General features: G+C 39.9%; 1 protein-coding gene across 12 annotated transcripts in view; it reads right to left on the bottom strand.

Annotated features, from left to right (window-relative positions):
* BACH2 (BTB domain and CNC homolog 2) overlaps positions 1-17,430 on the bottom strand; it is a 376,418-nt gene that overhangs the window by 274,478 nt on the left and 84,510 nt on the right. The window contains exon 1 of one of the 12 annotated variants that reach the window (XM_019805786.2): positions 3,101-3,310. The exons of 8 other annotated variants lie outside the window; for them this stretch is intronic. In XM_019805786.2, the coding sequence (XP_019661345.1) occupies positions 3,101-3,262 (162 nt within the window). In that variant the 5' untranslated portion in view covers positions 3,263-3,310. Of the gene's footprint in view, positions 1-3,100; positions 3,316-17,430 lie in introns of those variants that run through there. 3 more of the 12 variants (XM_034670827.1, XM_034670837.1, XM_034670836.1) reach the window with 3 other exon arrangements.

A 17,430-nucleotide genomic window follows, 5' to 3' on the forward strand; every position in this document is an offset into this window, starting at 1 on the left:
CCCCCGGCGGACATTTGCAATGCATGGGAAGTGTTTGTTTTTGTTTTTTGTTTTTTTTCTTTTTGGCATGACTGGGGAGACTGCTACTGGCATCTAGTGGGTAGAGTCCGGGGAAGCTGCTGAACATCCTACTATGCACAAACCAGCCCCATAATAAAGAATTATTTAGTCCAAAACGTCAACAGTGCCGAGACTGAGAAACCCGGATGTAGAGGGAACACTCAAGGATGTGGATAGGTGTAAAAGAAGGGACAAAACTTTTTTTTCGTTACAGAAACAGTTTTCAGTTTTTAATGAACTTGTAAACAAAAAAGCTTCCATTTCAAAATAAAAACAAAATCCCGGATCATATAGATGTTTATAGTGACTACATTTAGCTAAGCAACATACATCCATGTTTAGTTCTAAGATGTTAACTAAATTTCTGTGATAAATACGCTTTTTTTTTTTAAATCTCAAGACCATTATAGAGCTCATGCAGAGTCCTCAGGAAAATCTAATCATTGCTGTATTTTTAGGTCTTCACTGTAGATGCTGTGATTTCTAACACAGGTAAGCAGCCAGGGTCATCCAAAATAATGACAACTCTTAATCACATAACACTAATGTTGATATCCTACAGCCAGAACGTGCACAATTAACAACTACAAAAATACAGCATTTCTCTCTTCGAGTAAAATAAATGAAAACTACCTTTTACCTATGCGGAATGAGATCATTAGAACTACCTGGAAAATAGTGGAACGGCTTCGATATTAGATTAGACCATTGTGAGTGCTGTATTATTCTAGGTAACAGTGTGATCTGAGTGCTTACTATCATAACTGAGTGGTGAATATTTATAGAAGGAACTTATGAGCTAAGTTCTATGATTACTAAAACCATATATATAATCTGAGTATATCTATTCTGGAAAAAATGGCAAAATGTTTCAACTTCTACAATATCAACAAGTATGAGGAACCATGGTGATGCTGACCTACATTCCAGGGAGACTGACTGAGGAAAACAGGTGCGTAGTAGGGCTCTAAATAAATGCAGAATTGCAGAAATGTGTCACAATGAAAGTAATCATGGTGCATATTTTGAAATTCTTCCCATTTTTAATGTTCTGAACCTGTATCAAAGTATTCCCTTTCCCCTTCATAGTATACTCTCACTACATCGGTTAGATAACCCAGTCGTTATTCTCTCTTGAACTATCTTTCAGTCCAGCGAAAGAAGGAAAAATCTGCTTCCAAGCACAGCTAATGCATGCAAGCACATTTGAAAAAGAAAAAGAATTTCATGAATGAGCAGAAGACAATTTTTTAATGGAATGTTTTAGAGGCTTGCGGTATAAAAAGTAAACAAAACTGATTCACTAACTGTTAATACTGTTTACCATGATGCAAGAATTGGGCTTTTTTGAATGTTCCAGAAGCCAGAGGAAAAGGAATACTGGGGTAGGGAAAAATGATACCTTCCGTGGCATTTCAAAATCATTGCTCAATTCCTCTTGAGCAAGGAAGCCATAGTAATGACTTTATTTTACCTACCGCAATTATGGTACACCTCGAAGTAATTCTCCACATTATCCCACTTTCCTCCCTGCACTCAAGTCCTGGTAAATAATCTCTGGAAACCATTAACCAAGAGTCCTGTTCCAATTTTCCCCTCCTCCCTCCCTTGCTGCCTCAGTCATGCTGGAGTCAGGACAAAGCCAACTTGTATTACATCACAGAGCAAACTCATTTTCTCTAAACCATTCTGCTGGTACTTCCCTGCTACTGGAACCCAGTGCTGTCAACAGTGTGGTCTTTGTTTGGAGGGTGTTGCTTTAAAAATAAAAAATAAAGTTTCCCCACACTCCCTTCTTCTTTTAAATACAGGCTAGTAGTTTGAGGAGCCTCCCCAGCCTGGCTCCACCCCGCTGTGTAAACTAGACATTACCTTATACACAAATGAATCTAGAGCATTCCTCAGTCTCGCTGCCTCACTGCAAAATTCCTATGCTCCCCAGCAGCCACGGCAGCACACACTCCCCCGGCTTCCCTCCTCTTTCCTCTTCCCCCACCCTCTCTCTCTCTCTCTTTTTTTTAAATTTCCACTGCCTCACTGTGTTTTTGTGTAAATGATCTCACATGACTCAACAAATCCATCTGCCTGAAGCAGGCCAAGTCTGGAGCCCTCCCAGGAGGGAGGAGAAGAATTGCTTTGTGGAAAGGACCTGGAGCTCTGCCCTTTCTCTGGCTCGAATTACCCGCCTGTCAGGCCTGACGGATTTGGCTAAAAATAAAAGGAAGCGGGCCGTGAAAAGCAGATGAATGGGCTCAGCAGTTCCTTAGATAACACAGGCCTGCTGTTGCCCAAAGCTCCCCAAACAGAAACTTCAAATGCAGGCCCTGTGAGTACAGTGATGTGTCTTCCAGGTGAAAGGGGGCTGTCAGATCCACTGGAGGAGGCGGGGGGCATGGCCTGTGTTTCAGATTTCTGTTTCAACACTTGTGTGTGTGTGTGTGTGTATGTGTGTGTCTGTGTGTGTGTGTGAGAGAGAGAGAGAGAGAGAGGAGATTCTTGCATAAAAATATTCTCAGAAAAACAGTAGAGTTCAGTGGAGTGAAGGCTTGGCTTGCAAAAAAAAAAAAAAATGTTGTTTCCACTACAAAATTACTCTTCTCCCTACCTCCCAACACCAGACATTTTAAGCCTCCCTATGATGTCACTCCTGCACTCAGCGCCAGCAAAGAGCTAAAAGTCCTTCTTGTAAGTGTATGCCCAGCGCCCGCAGTGGGTATTAAGCACTTAGGTTGGCAATGTAATGACACACTGTAACAATCTGTAATATGAAGCAGTCAGCAAAGCCCTGGCTCTGAAAGCTATTTCTCCCAACCATTAACCATATGTTTGGCTCCTCAGATAGCCAAGCGGGTGTTCCAGCTTACCATCTGGTTTCTATCCACACAAGCAACTGCAAAGCACAGACTATCTCCCTCTGGAGCTGTGTGTTTCTTTTTCTCTCTCCTTTCAGTTCTTCCCTTCCCTTTTCCTCCTCCCAGCTCCTCTGGTTCCCTCTGCTAAAGAATTCTCTGCCATTCATCATGTGCAAAGAAAACTTTACCTGACACGGCAGCGGCAGAGCCATTAAGAATGCACAGCTGTATTGTAAACACGCCAGAGGGCCGTTTACCATCCGCTGAAGCTGTAGAACAAGGTCTCTACCCCCTTCTTCATCTCCTATTGAGGGCTGACACTTGATCCAGTTTGTTAAAAATAGGTACATTCTTGACAGATCCAGGGGTTGCTGTGGTGCCCTTCACACTCACTTCATATTCTGGGAGTGGGGCTTTAAAGCACGCACGCGCGCGCGCGCACACACACACACACACACACACACAAGTTTGCCTCTGCATTCAATCTGCATGACATCAGTCTCTCACAGATGACATACCGGCTGCAAATAACCAAGTTAACTAAAGGATTCTATTCCTTTTTATGCCCTAAAGGATTCCATCCCAAGTGTGTGTGTTTTTCTTTCTTTTTTTCTTTCCTAAAGAGCCAGCCACTTCAACAAATCCATAATTTGCAAAACGTCTGCTAATTTACATCTGTGTTTTAATAGTATACACCAAGGACATGGAACATGCTATCAGAGTTCATAGGATTTTCTTACCGTGTCACCACATTTTTTCCACTTTAAGATTTCAGGTACTTAGTAACTTTTTAAAAATTTATGAAAAGACCTTTGATAAACAGAAATTAGGTAATTTTTTCTCCTGTCCCCACAAGAATTATATGTGCATTAGGAAATTGAAGTTAATTCTTTCCCACACCTTAAAAAAAGCACTGGTTTCTCACATACTAAGAACAAAAGGAACAATGTCATTAAAAAGTGATTAAGCAGAATGTCAGATTTTATCAACATGGCAGGTCTATGGAGGTTCTGTCATGGGAGAACTGTTTATTCAGGCGAACAAGGACACCAGGGAGGCCACTACCAGTGCAAACTTTACACCCACTGCCCTTGTCAGTCCTCTTTCCATGATCTAAAATCGATCTTTTGTTAGCCATTTCTACCAATAAGGGACATTGAAATTCTGCCACATGCAGGTTTTAGAGAATGACAGGAATGGGGAAATTTTAATTTCAGACAACTTAGGAAATTGTCCACAGAAGTTAGGTTTAATTAAATTTTGTTTTTGACCCTGAAATCATACATTGAAAATAACATCGCATTACCTTTACTCACAATATCATTAATAAAAGGAAAGAAAAATGACCACCTAAAAACTTCAACATTTTTACAGTGTACCTGGCTCTTTAAGCACCTGTGGAATCAATTTATTACAAGATATTTATGCTTTTCATAAATACTGGTGCCTAGGTACTCCTCCCCCAGCCCAATTACAGCAGGATCCCCGGGGTGGGCCTGGGCATCAGTACTTTTGAAAGCTTCCCAGCTGTATCTACCATGCAGCCAGAGTTGAGAAGTCTTATGCTACATGAACTCACATGATACTAGAAACTATGTAACCTTTGGGGTGGAAATGGAAATGAAATTTAGGATTAGAACAGCAACTTTCAACCTTGTTTACAAGTGGAATCTTCAACTGAAAAAAATCTTATATGAAATCCCTGTACACAAAATAGTGAAAGTGCCATTTATTTATACTGTCATTTTATATTCTCGGTCTGTACTCTCATCCATAGATTTCATAAATTCAAATATACAATTTTTAATTACTGTAAGTCACCCAGTGAGGATGAAGAGGCCATTTTATTGAACATAAAAATCTGAAGTTGGGGTCACGGCTGAGAGGTCCAGTGCTGTCCACCTCAACATCCAATTTTTTCCACGTCCAATGGTTCACATGACCAAGGCTGGATATATGTAAAAAGATCAGTGTGTGCAGCAGTAGGATTACATTAATTCATACATTAATTTAATAAATGTCGATTAAATGTCTAGTACACACCAGATACTGTCCTCATGGGTCATCACAGGAATAAGCTGCAGCCTTTTCCCTTGAGAAGCCTAGTTAAGAAGACATGTCATGGCAGCTCAGCAATGTGAGCATAGTAACAGAGGCACCAAGAGTGTGCGATAGGGAGAAGTAGCTAATTCTGTCTGAGGAAACGGGGTATAACTTCACCAGCATGCGACAACTAAATCAGGTCCTAAAAATATGAGTAAGATTATTAGAACTAACAACAAAAGGGAAGGACATCTCAGGAAGAAGGAACAGAGTATGAAAAAAAAAAAAAACCCACAAGTATAAATAGGCTTGGTGAGATCTGGGAGTTATGAGAAATTCTGAAGGGGTCAGGAAGGGCTGGGGCACAAGGCTATGACCTGAGGCCAGGTTATAAGAAACTTGAAATGTCATGATACAGTTAAGACTAGCACTGACTAACAGACATATAAAGTGAACCATACACACAATTTCAAATTTTCCAATATCCACATTAAAAAAATAAAAATAGGAGAAATTTTGATGATACATTATCTAGACCAATTTACCTCAAATATAATCATTTCAACACGTAATCAATATAAAATGATTAGTGAGATATTTTACATATTTTTTTCTCACTAGGTCTTTAAAATAGGATATGGGTTTTATATCTATAACATCTCAATTTGGACTAGCCACAATTTTTTTTTTAAAGATTTTATTTATTTATTTGACAGAGATAGAGACAGCTAGCTAGAGAGGGAACACAAGCAGGGGGAGTGGGAGAGGAAGAAGCAGGCTCATAGCAGAGGAGCCTGATGTGGGGCTCGATCCCATAACGCCGGGATCATGCCCTGAGCCGAAGGCAGACGCTTAACCGCTGTGCCACCCAGGAGCTCCTGGACTAGCCACAATTTAAGAGCTCAATAGACACGCATGGCTAGTGGATACTGTATTGGAGAACACGGGTCTACCCCTTATCCTACAGACACTGTAGAACAAAGGACTTGCTGGGGACAGCAACAGTGTGAAGTAGATAGAAGACTAGGTCTGCGAGAGGCTTGCAGGCTGCTCCCACAGTCTAAGCAAGAGATGAAGAGAAGGATGACACTTGAGACCAGGCATGGCATGGCAGTAGGATGGCATGGAAGGGTCAGAGTCAAAAAACATTTCTAGAAAGAATTCATAAAACTACAAATGATTGTACATGAGATAAAGGAGAAAAAAATCATGGAACTGTCAAATCAATTTTTTAGTGCTAACATTGTGCTTAGTGTAAAGTTACTAATGGTGTATTTAAGAGGAGCTTGTGTTTTTCCTTTCAAGCTTGCTTCCCTCTGCTGTGGAATGCAATGTCATTTAATAAACATGTGCTGAGCACCCACCATGTGCTAGGTAACGCCAACAAATGGCATGAATGAGACACAATTCTTCCTTTCAAGGGGCTCCGATATAGTGTGGGAGACAGACAACAAGCTACAAGGAAGTGCTAAGTATATTATTAGAAGGATGTGAAAGGAGGCCTACAAAATTTTCCAGAATGTATAACTTATAACTATTTCTTACAGTATATTCAGTAGAACTTTACAGATAGTAGGGGGTGGGGCGTTCAGAGAGTAGTAGGCTTATTAGCTAACCTAAACATGTTTTTCTGATTCAAAAAAACAGTTCACCTGTTTTACACACCCCAGCTCTTACGGCTACCAGTCTGTTCTCTGCACCTATCAGGAGCTTCTTTGTATGTTTTTTAAGATTCCACATATAAGAGAGACCATTTGGAATTTTTCTTTGCCTGACTTATTTCATCTAGCTTAATGCCCTTGAGGTCTACCCATGTTGTTGCAAATGGTAAGATTGCATTTTTTATGGATGAATGATATTCCACTGAAAATATATTTTATATGCATATATATAAGTAAGAATTTCTTTATCCATTCATCCATGAATAGGCACTTAGTTTGTTTTCATATCTTGGCTATTGTAAATAATGCTGCAATGAACATTGGTGGTACATATATCTTTCCAAATTCATGTTTTTGGTTTCTTCAGATAAACACCCAGAAGTGGAACTGCCATATAATAAAGTTCTATTTTTAATTCTTTGAGGACCCTCCATTTGGTTTTCCATAGTGGTTACACCAATTTTCTTTCCTACCCACAGTATCCAAGGGTTCCCTTTTCTCCACATCCTTATCAACACTTGTTATTTCTTGTCTTTTTGATAACAGCCATTCTAACAGGTATGAGGTGACATTTCATTGTAGTTTTGATTTCCATTTCCCTGATAATTAATGATGTTAAACATCTTTTCATGTACCTATTGGCTATCTGTATGTCTTCTTTGGAAAAATGTCTATTCAGATCTTCTGTCCATTTTTAAATCAGATTATTTTTTGTTTCTGTGGGTTTTTTTTGTTTTTGTGGGGGTTTTTTGTTTGTTTGTTTGTTTTTGCTATTGAACTGCATGAGTTCTTTATATATCTTGAATCTTAGTCCCTTATCAGATATAGGAATGCATATTATTTTCTCCCTTTCCATAGGTTGCCTTTTCATTTTGTTGATAGTTTTTTTTTTGCTGTACCAAAGCCTTTTATTTTGATGTAGCCCCACTTATTTATTTTTGCTTTTGTTGCCTTTGCTTTTGCTGTCAGATTCAAAAAATCATCATCAAGACCAATGTCAAGGAGTTTACTGTCTATATTTTCTTCTAGGAGTTTCATGGTTTCAGGTCTTTCATTTATGTCCTTAATACATTTCAAGTTAATTTTTGTGTGTGGTGTAAGATAGGGGTCCAGTTTTATTCTTTTGCATGAAGCTTTCCAATTCTCTCAACACCATTTATTTAATAGACTATCCTCTTTCCATTGTATATCCTTGGCTCCTTTATTGAAAATTAATTGACCAAATATACATGGTCAATTTCTGGGATTTCTATTCTGTTCCATTGATCTATCTGTCTGTTTTTATTCCAATACCATGCTGTTTTGATTACTATAGCTTTGTAATATAGTTTGAAATCAGGAAGTAGAATGCCCCCAGCTTTCTTCTTTTTTCTCAAGATTGCTTTGGCTATTCAGGGTCTTTCGTGATTCCAAACAAATTTTAGGATTGTCTGTTCTATTTCTGTGAAAAATACCAGTAGGATTTTGATGGGGATTACATTGAATCTGTATATTGCTTTTTGATGGATTGTTTAGGGTTTTTAATATATAATATCATGTCATCTGCAAATAATGAGAGCTTTCCTTCTTCCTTTTCAATTTGGATGCCTCTCTTCTTTTCTTTTTCTTGCCTGACAGCTCTGGCTAGGACTTCCAATACTGTGTTCTTAAACGTAAATGAACGGAATTATCCAGTCAAAAGACAAAGAGTGGCTGAATGAATGACAAAACAAGACCTATCTATATGCTGCCTACAAGAGACACTCTTTAGATGTAAGGATACACATAAACTGAAAATGAAGGAATGGAAAAAGATATTTCATACAAATGGAAACCAAAAGAAAACTGGAGTAGCTGTAGTTATATCAGATAAAATAGACTTTAAATCAAAACTGTAATGAGACCAAAAAAAGTTGTTACATAAGGGCTCAATCCAACAAGAAGATTTAACATTTGTAAATATTGATGCATCCAACAGAGAAGCAACTAAATGCATGAAGCAAATATTAACAGGCCTAAAGGGAGAAATACAATGATAGTAGAGGACTTCAATGTCTCACTTACATCAATGGATAGATCATCCAGACACAAAATCAATAAAGAAACATTGACCTTAAATGACGTGTTAGATCAGATGGACTTAACGGATATTTACAGAACATTCCATCCAAAAGCAAAAGAATACACATTCTTCTCAAGTGCATATGGAACATCTTCTGAGACAGATCATATGTTAGGCCACAAATAAACTTAAGAGAACTGAAATCATATCAAGCATCTTTTCCAACCACAATGGTATGAAACTAGAAATTAATTACATGTATAAAATTGGAAAATTCACAGATATGTGGAGACTAAACAACATGCTAGTGAAAACCAATGGGTCTTTTCAAAATCAAAAGAAAATTTAAAAATACCTTGAGACAAATGAAAATGGAAATGTGCCATACCAAAATTTATGGGATGCAGCAAAAGCAGTTCCAAGAGGGACACTCACAGTGATAAATGCCTACCTCAAGAAACAACAAACATTACAAATAAGCAACTTAACATTACACCTCAAGAAAATAGAAAAACAACAAATGAAGCCCAAAGTTAGGTAGAAGAAAAGAAATAACAAAGATTAGAGCAGAAATAAATAAATGAAATAGAGACTAGAAAGACAACAGAAAAGATAAATGTCACTAAGAGCTGGTTCTTTCAAAAGATAGACAAAATTGGCAAAACCTTTAGCTACAGTCACCAAAGAGAAAAACAGAGAGAAAGAGAGAGAGAGAGAGAGAGAGAGAGAGAGCACACTCAAATGAAATCAGAAATGAAAGAGGAAATGTTACAACTGATAACACAGAAATACAAAGAATCATAAGAGACTACACTGAACAATTATACACCAACAAGTTGGACAACCTAGAAGAAATGGATAAATTCCTAGAAACATACCACCTACCATGACTGAATCATGATGGTACAGAAAATCTGAACAGACCAATTACTAGCAAGGAGATTGATTCAGTAATCAAAAACCTCCCAAAAAAACGAAAGTCCAGGACCAGACAATTTCACTGATGAATTCCACCAAATGTTCAAAGAAGAATTAATATAGATCCTTCTCAAACTCCTCCAAAAAACAGAAGAGGGAGGAACTCTTCCAAACACATTTTAAGAGGCCCTGATACCAAAACCAGACAATGATGCCACAAAAGAAGAATATTATAGGCTGATAGCCCCCAATGACCATAGACACGAAAATCCTCCACAAAATATTAGCAAACTGAATTTAACAATAGAGTAAAAGGATCATATACTATGATCAAGTGGGATTTATGTCAGGGATCCAAGAATGATTCAATATCCACAAATCGGTCAATGCGATACACATTAACAAAACAAAAGGTAAAAATCATATGATCATCTCAATAGATGCAGAAAAGCATTTGATAAAATTCAACATTTATTTATGATAAAAACTCTCAACAAAGCAGATACAGAGGGAATGTACTTCAATATAATAAAGACCATATATGATAAGCCTATAGTTCACATCATATCCAATGGCGAAAAACTGAAAGCTTTTCCTCTAAGATTAGGAACAAGACAAGATGAACACTCTTGGCCATTTCATTCAACATTGTATTGGAAGTTCTACCCAGAGCAATTAGGCAAGAAAAAGAAATAACCGACTTTTAAAACTGACGTAGCATATGATTTATTGCTGTGTTTGAATTTGGTTGCAATATGTTAAGAAAATCCTGACGTTCACGGGTAACTATAGGTATCACTTGCTGTCTGAATCCCTGCTCTATAAACTCAGGGACCAAACAGATTCAGACAAATTCTCAGATAAATGTTCTGCTATTTGCTATTCTTATTACTTGTATATGAAACTTAGAAACAAAACTGACACAAATAACACTGAATCCTTTTCTATGGGAACTCACTGTAGGAAATTTCTGTATCCATATTTTGGAAATGAATAGATTGAAACAGCAAGGGATAGTTATACTGGAAATGATAACAGTTCCTTAGCATTCATTTTGTCATCTCACAATATGCCTCAAACTAACCCAAAAGCTTGAAAAAATGCAGTAGTTAAGATGTTTTTATTTTAAATTTTAACACTAAAGATAATCTGACAACGACTTGATTTTCTTAATAATCAGTCAAGGAGCATACGAAATGTAGAGTGGGTATACAGAATCCTATAACAGAATATATGTCATATATGGGATGTGCGCTTTGTTTCCTTATTGTGTAACTGGCCGCTACTCCACACAGAAACGTATACCCAACAGAGACCCCCAAGCTCTGCCTGGCATGGAACTGAGTGTGCTAAATATGTTTAATAAGAGGAATTTGCTTATTCAATTCATGATCTGGCTGGAATCTGAAAAACACTGGTGCTGAACTTCCTTATCAATGACTAACTTATAAGAAGTTCAAACATATAAGCCCCAACAGCAGAAAACACTTAAGGTTAACTTGATAGGCTAATTCAATGCCTCGGTGGTCCGAATGTGTTAAAATTTCATATGTAACATGTTAAAGTATGCATGTGTTTTTGTTACGACTACACAAAACCGTTTAAAATACGTTAAAAACGAAACGCAAATTAAACCTTTGCAGAGCTCCTCAAGTACGTCCAGGAAGCTTCTGCGAACCAGAGTGTGAAGACTACTGGCTTACGGCCTCGAGGCTAAGATATAAACCTAAAAGCCACGATCTGGTGCACCTACTATTAGAGGGTCATCAGGGTATTCCTGAACTTTCGCCAAGAACAGATACCACTCCTCAGTATCCTAAAAGCGGTAAAGCTCAGAAGCAATACTGAAGAAACATTTTTAAGATTCTGAGTTTGAATTAAAGCGGCTGGGCCCCAAATCTGAGATACAGTATTTACTTCTCAGTGTGTTCATTCACTGATTCTCTCAACATTATTCACTGAACACCTACGATGTGCCAGGTGCTGCTCTAAACTTTGAGATATACCAATGAAGAAAATAGACAAAACCCCTACCTTTATGGAATTTAGAGTCTAGTGGAGGGGGGAGTGGTGGTGGGGAGACAGACCTTAAACACAAATATGAAACATGATAGATAAGTTATTTTTGTTATAAAGTGACAGGTACAATGGAAATGGAATGGAGGAGAAAGGCTGCGATTTTAAATAGGATGGTCAGGGGAGGTGAGGAGGTGCAAGTGGGTCGGTGACTTGAAGGAGGTGAGAGGTAAACCAAGAGATGGGTTGGAGCAGTGGGTCTCAAAGTGCAGTCCCAGGACCATCAGCAGCTCCTGAAAACGTGTCACTGGCTCAGAACCATGGGGAGGGGCAGGTGACAGTCTGTCTTAACCAGCCCTCCAGGAGATTCTGATGCGCACAAAGTCTGAGGACCATGGCCCTAGAAAGGGACCTTAGAATAGAAGCAGGCCTAGGACATTCTACAGAAACAGGGGTGAGATCAGGGTCTGGTCACGAGTGCCAGGAGGACACTGGAGGAAGTGAGGAAAGAGAGCTGCAGGGCACCCAGAGCATGGACAGCTTTCAGGCCACCGTGAGACTTTTACTCCAAGTGAAATGGGGAGCCTCGGGACGGTTTTGAGCACAGGAGCCACATGGCCTTGTTTATATTCTAAAAGGTTCATGTTGGCTACTTTGCTGAGTAGAAACACTACATTATTTGCCTCAGGAGAAGACTCCTTAACTTCTTCCTCTTTTTTTTTTATAAGTATAACGACCCTGAGATCAAGACCTCAGCGGAGATTAAAAGTCAGACGCTTAACTGCCTGAGCCATCCAGGCACCCCGAGACTCTGTAACTGCTACATTCCTCTCTGGGCAGTGCTGCGTGGCTGCACGTGAAGAACAGACCCTGACAGTGGAGAGCTCCCATTCGTAGTGTCTGCGGATGTCCGTGGTGTGAATACTCCCACCACAACTGATTTCAAGCTGCCAACATGACTCACTGAAGCAGGAGTTGTGAAGGGATGTGTGCAATCTACTCCCAACACTGACTTTAGGTCCCTATGTCCCCGCTATCGTTGAGAACATTTAAAAGTGATGGGGAATTGCATAAATCTGGCTCAAAATGTTAATGTTGCTTCAGATATAAACGTAGGGTGTTCTACTGGCATATTGCTGTTAATCAAATACAGATCCCAGTTCCTCAGAAGCTAGCATTAAGACAATGTAAAAACTTCATTTAAAAAAATAACTTCATTAGCATTAAAACCTCAACTTCCTTTACTCAATGAATCTATTTACCTTTTAGCTGGGGTTCCTCTACTATTGCTTTGTTCCCTCCCACTATAATTAATATTTTGGACCCTCCAAAGCATTCACTGACTGGGATTTGCCATGGAGAACGTGCAGGGCTGCCTCTCCAAGAGCGCACAACAATCCAGGCCAGGCCATCGAGGAGTATGTATTACGAAAACAAAATTTGCATAAATCTGAAGATGAAGTGAAATTTCAATCCAATTTGCCATTAAGAAACTTCCCTTAGCCTACGAGAACAGCCCTATTTCTGTCAATCGGGGCAGATTATAGTTTGTGAAAAAGATTTTAAAAGTATAGCACCGTCTATGAAGAAAAAGTCACTCTATAATATACTCCTGAGAAACAAAAAGTGTTTGCTGCTCTCGGGAATTTATGCTCCACACACTCCCCAGTCTGCATCAGCCGCCAGCCGCGTCCCACCCACACTCAGACCCCAGCCAGCCGGATCAGCAAATGTGCATGAGCTCGCACTCCCGTAAAACAATGAGGTCTTTCAGGCCTTACAATCTTGTGAAGAAACAGGCTGAAACGTCATGGGAAAAATTAGGAAATCTCGGAGGAAAACAGCTCACAAAATGAGGGGTGGAACCACTTGCTCACATGTTCTAATTCCTGAACAAAGGGAAACAACCGTGACAGCCCCCTGCCTGCTCTGACCCTTCTATTTCAAAAGAGAGGCGTCCTAACCTCCTTTTCTTTTCTTGGGGATTACAGCAGCAAGACATAGACATCGGAATGAGAAAATTTTTAAACCTAAAGGAGCAAAGTGTAATTTCAAAAGCTTTATCCTCAAGAAAAGTGTAAAAACCAACCCAAACTACCAGTCTTGTTCAGCAATCCATAATACCGGCATGATTACAGACCCACTGGACTTCAACAATTGGACAAAGAAAAACAGAATGCCTTCTAATATACATACATACACATATTTTTCAGGTCTTCCTAAGTCTTCTTGCTATTAAATCTCACACAACAACTAGCTCCACCTCAGCAATCCTTCCTCCTTACCTGCCATACCTAGTTTATACCTTTCACACCTGCCTCGCTAGCTGGCCCAGGGGTGACCAGCGCTCCACCCTCTAGCTCCCAGCCGTTGACCCAAGTTATTCTGCTTGCAAATTGCCCATCTCTCTTACCCACCAAACAACATCTCTCTCACCTTAAAAATCTCAGTTTAAGACTTAGTACGGACTGCACAATGAACTTCTAGATTCAGTATATTTGCAAACTTGTCCACAAATTTACCCTTCTACTTTAATATGCTTTTATAATCCCACGATATTTTCCAATTGGTTAAATTAATCAAACTTTTCTAAACTCTCTGACGACACGGTCTGAGTCAGTCTTCCCCTATGTGATCTCCAACTTGCCACCAAATTGCTATATGTAAGATTTTATCAACTGGGAAGCACCACAGGGCATGTCAGCTGTTGTCGGTCTGTAGTCAATCCGATGCTTAACCGTTTGGGGAAAAGACTCCTAAGTGACTTATTATTATAAAGCCTTATGTGGAAGAGGTGCTTATTTTGCTCCTGGAAGAAAAAGGCAACATGCATTGAAATCATGAAAATGTTTTAAAAGGTAAAACGATTTAAAAAGAGACAAAGAGACATATCCCACAGTGAAGAGAAGAGTCCATTGAGGCTGAGAGCCTTACAAAGATATCTCACAGACATGTCACCAGTACCGCTCCAAGCACCCAAGCAGAAGAACAATCTGTGGGAGAAACCATTATTTGACAATGAGGTAGAATTCTGGGTCAGGTAGTGAGCTGGGTGGAATTTAATGCAAATTGATCATGCTAGCTAAAATGCAGGAGACGGTGGTGAGGCACTGTCAGAGAGGTGAAAAGTGAGTTCGGTCCACAGAAGAGATTCCATAGTCAACATGCCTGTGAACATAGGTCAGACCAAGTCCGAAACCAGTGGGTGAAACTCTGCTGCATATCAGAATCACCTATAGAGTTTTTACAAATCCCACTGCCCAGGTCACATCCCATACCAATAAAATCAGAATGTCTGGGGTGGGAACCAGGCAGCCATAGCTCTTAAAAATTCCCAGGGGATTCTAATATGCATCAAGGGTTTGGAACCACTGTCCTAGACTCTGCTGGTAAACGTTTTGCTCAATCAGGAAAGAGCACAATAACTTACATGAAAGGTGGTCATGGTGATGAGTCAAAGTAAACTTTGACACTTTTAAGTGGGAAATCATTACTTTGATTCAAATAAGAAGGCACAGTCTTTAGAAGACTCCTGATGAACTTGAGGCCTTGGGTTTTAGACTAGGAAAGGGAAACTGGGCACGACGATAGGTAAGCCCCATTGACAACACTAACACAACTGGGATATAGACCATTGTGCTGTTGAGGTACTCAGCTTTACAGTAAGCAGCCTAGATGCAAGGCCTAGGCCAGTCACCTGCTGGCTGTGGGGCTACAGGCCACTGCCCAACCAAATAACCCCAGTGTTCTATCTGAGGTGTCATCTACCCTGGCTCCTTCTTAGCATACCAAATGCAGGCTGCAACCCCAGACATTCTTACGGGTTTGCAGAGGGACCCCAGGATCCATATATTTTAAACCAGCCCCCTCCAAGGTGACTGTTATGTCATAGGAATGTGGAGATCGACCAGCAGAGAGTCTAAGAGAAAGGAGTCCGAAGCCATACAGTTGGGACTCAAATCCCTGCTCCACCAGTTACTAGCTATGGTTCAGTTTCCTAATTTGCAAAAATGGCGCTAATGGATAAGACACTTGTTGTGGGGCTTACCTGACAATCCATTAATCCACCTCACTGGATCATTGTGAGTATCTGGCGTAACACCTGGTACATAGCAAATGCTCCATATTATATGTATCACACATGTACACAGACAAGTGTGTATCTGTCATAAGCATAAAACGGTAAGATGTATATGAACTGTGTAGTACTGTCTCCATGCAGAAACACTCAGTAGGTGCTAAGCTGATGCTGATGGTGGTGGTCACGGGAAAACCCTGGAACTGGCAGAGAGGAAGATTTCATCCTCTCTCCATTGCATGGCAGAAAGCCACAATTATAAGACCTAAAATATTATGGGGATGGGGAGGAATCCTTTTGCTCTGTCTTAATTATTAGGCGGTCCCACTAGCCATGGAAGGGTTGTTCTACTGCAAAGTAATGATGGAAATGTGAGCCTCATGGCAAAAAAGAGAAATGTGGACATGTGGCCCTACCCCACATGATGATAAACAGCAGAACATGACATCCTGGGGAAACTCAACACCCTCCCTTCTTAGGGGAACCCAGAGTTGCCATGTGTTTTGTCCCAGATCACACTGGTAGTGGCAGACCTGGGATCAGACTTCAGAGCAGAGCTCTCTAGTTTCCAGGTTCCCTCCATCGACCATCCCTGGTGAGGAACATGTCTGGGAGGTACATCATCAGAGGAGATATGGTACGTGCAGTCAGAGACAGTGTGAGATGAGGAATGTGTTGCCCTGTTTTCCAACCGCTTCCTTCCTTACTCTGCCCAATTCCCTTCCCTGGTCCAAATTCCACACCCTGCAGGCCATTTCCGGCTGAGATGGAGGATATGGAACACTAGAAACAGCCGTGGTTTGCTTTGTGGCCAAACTGTTTCCTTGGGGATGTTCGGGTCCAATTTCAAAATATAAGACAATTGTAAAAAGGGTTTAATTTCCCAAATCTTCATTTGCATATAACTGTACAGGGTGTTAATTTATTAAGGGATACTTGCATGTTTTTTATCCACCAACCTAGGACAGGAAATCCTGTCTTTCAGCTGCTGAGTCTCAGACCACTCCATCTGAATATTCTCGCTGACAAATGTGACCTTGTCTAGGTTCTGAAGAGTTTAAGCACTCCCTCAATGTCATTTCTACTTGACCTTAGCAACATGACCAAACTGCAAATTCAGTGCTGTTTAGTAAAGATACAACATTCCCATCCTGTCACCAATCCCCCCTCCAATTCCAATCCAGTGACCCTGGGCTAGAACCTAATCCAAAAGATTACAAAGCAACATCCTGATGAGTTGTCATGGCAACCCCTAGATGTCAGATATCCCATGTCCCAGGGCTGTAAATTCTCATTTTTAGTCGATTCATATCCTACTATTTCATGTATAACAAGCAACTAAAATGCAATTTGGTATGTCAGCTGCCAAGCATAATAAGAGATGTCATTTGCTATTATAGCCAATAATAAAAGATTTTTAGTTGCTTCTGTTTTCAAAGGTACAGCAAATCACTGTGTATTCTAAGTCCATTGGGCTGGTCCTCAAAGAGAGGCTATGTAGCCAGGCTTCCTCTATTTTTATTTAATTAGTCGATATTTAAGAGAGCCTTGGAAATGAAAAGAACTCTAGTGAAAGCTATGCATTATTATTTTCTGAACAGGAGGAAACACACTGATCTTCAAACTTTCAATAGATGCTGTATATTGGATCCAAAAGACACACACACATACACACACACACACACACACACACACACACCTGTGATCCAAGCCTTTCAAGGACACAAATATACAACAAGGGTGCCTTGCAAGACTTTCAAT

The sequence above is a fragment of the Ailuropoda melanoleuca genome, chromosome 10, assembly GCF_002007445.2.
Source record: "Ailuropoda melanoleuca isolate Jingjing chromosome 10, ASM200744v2, whole genome shotgun sequence".
Lineage (NCBI taxonomy): Eukaryota > Metazoa > Chordata > Mammalia > Carnivora > Ursidae > Ailuropoda > Ailuropoda melanoleuca.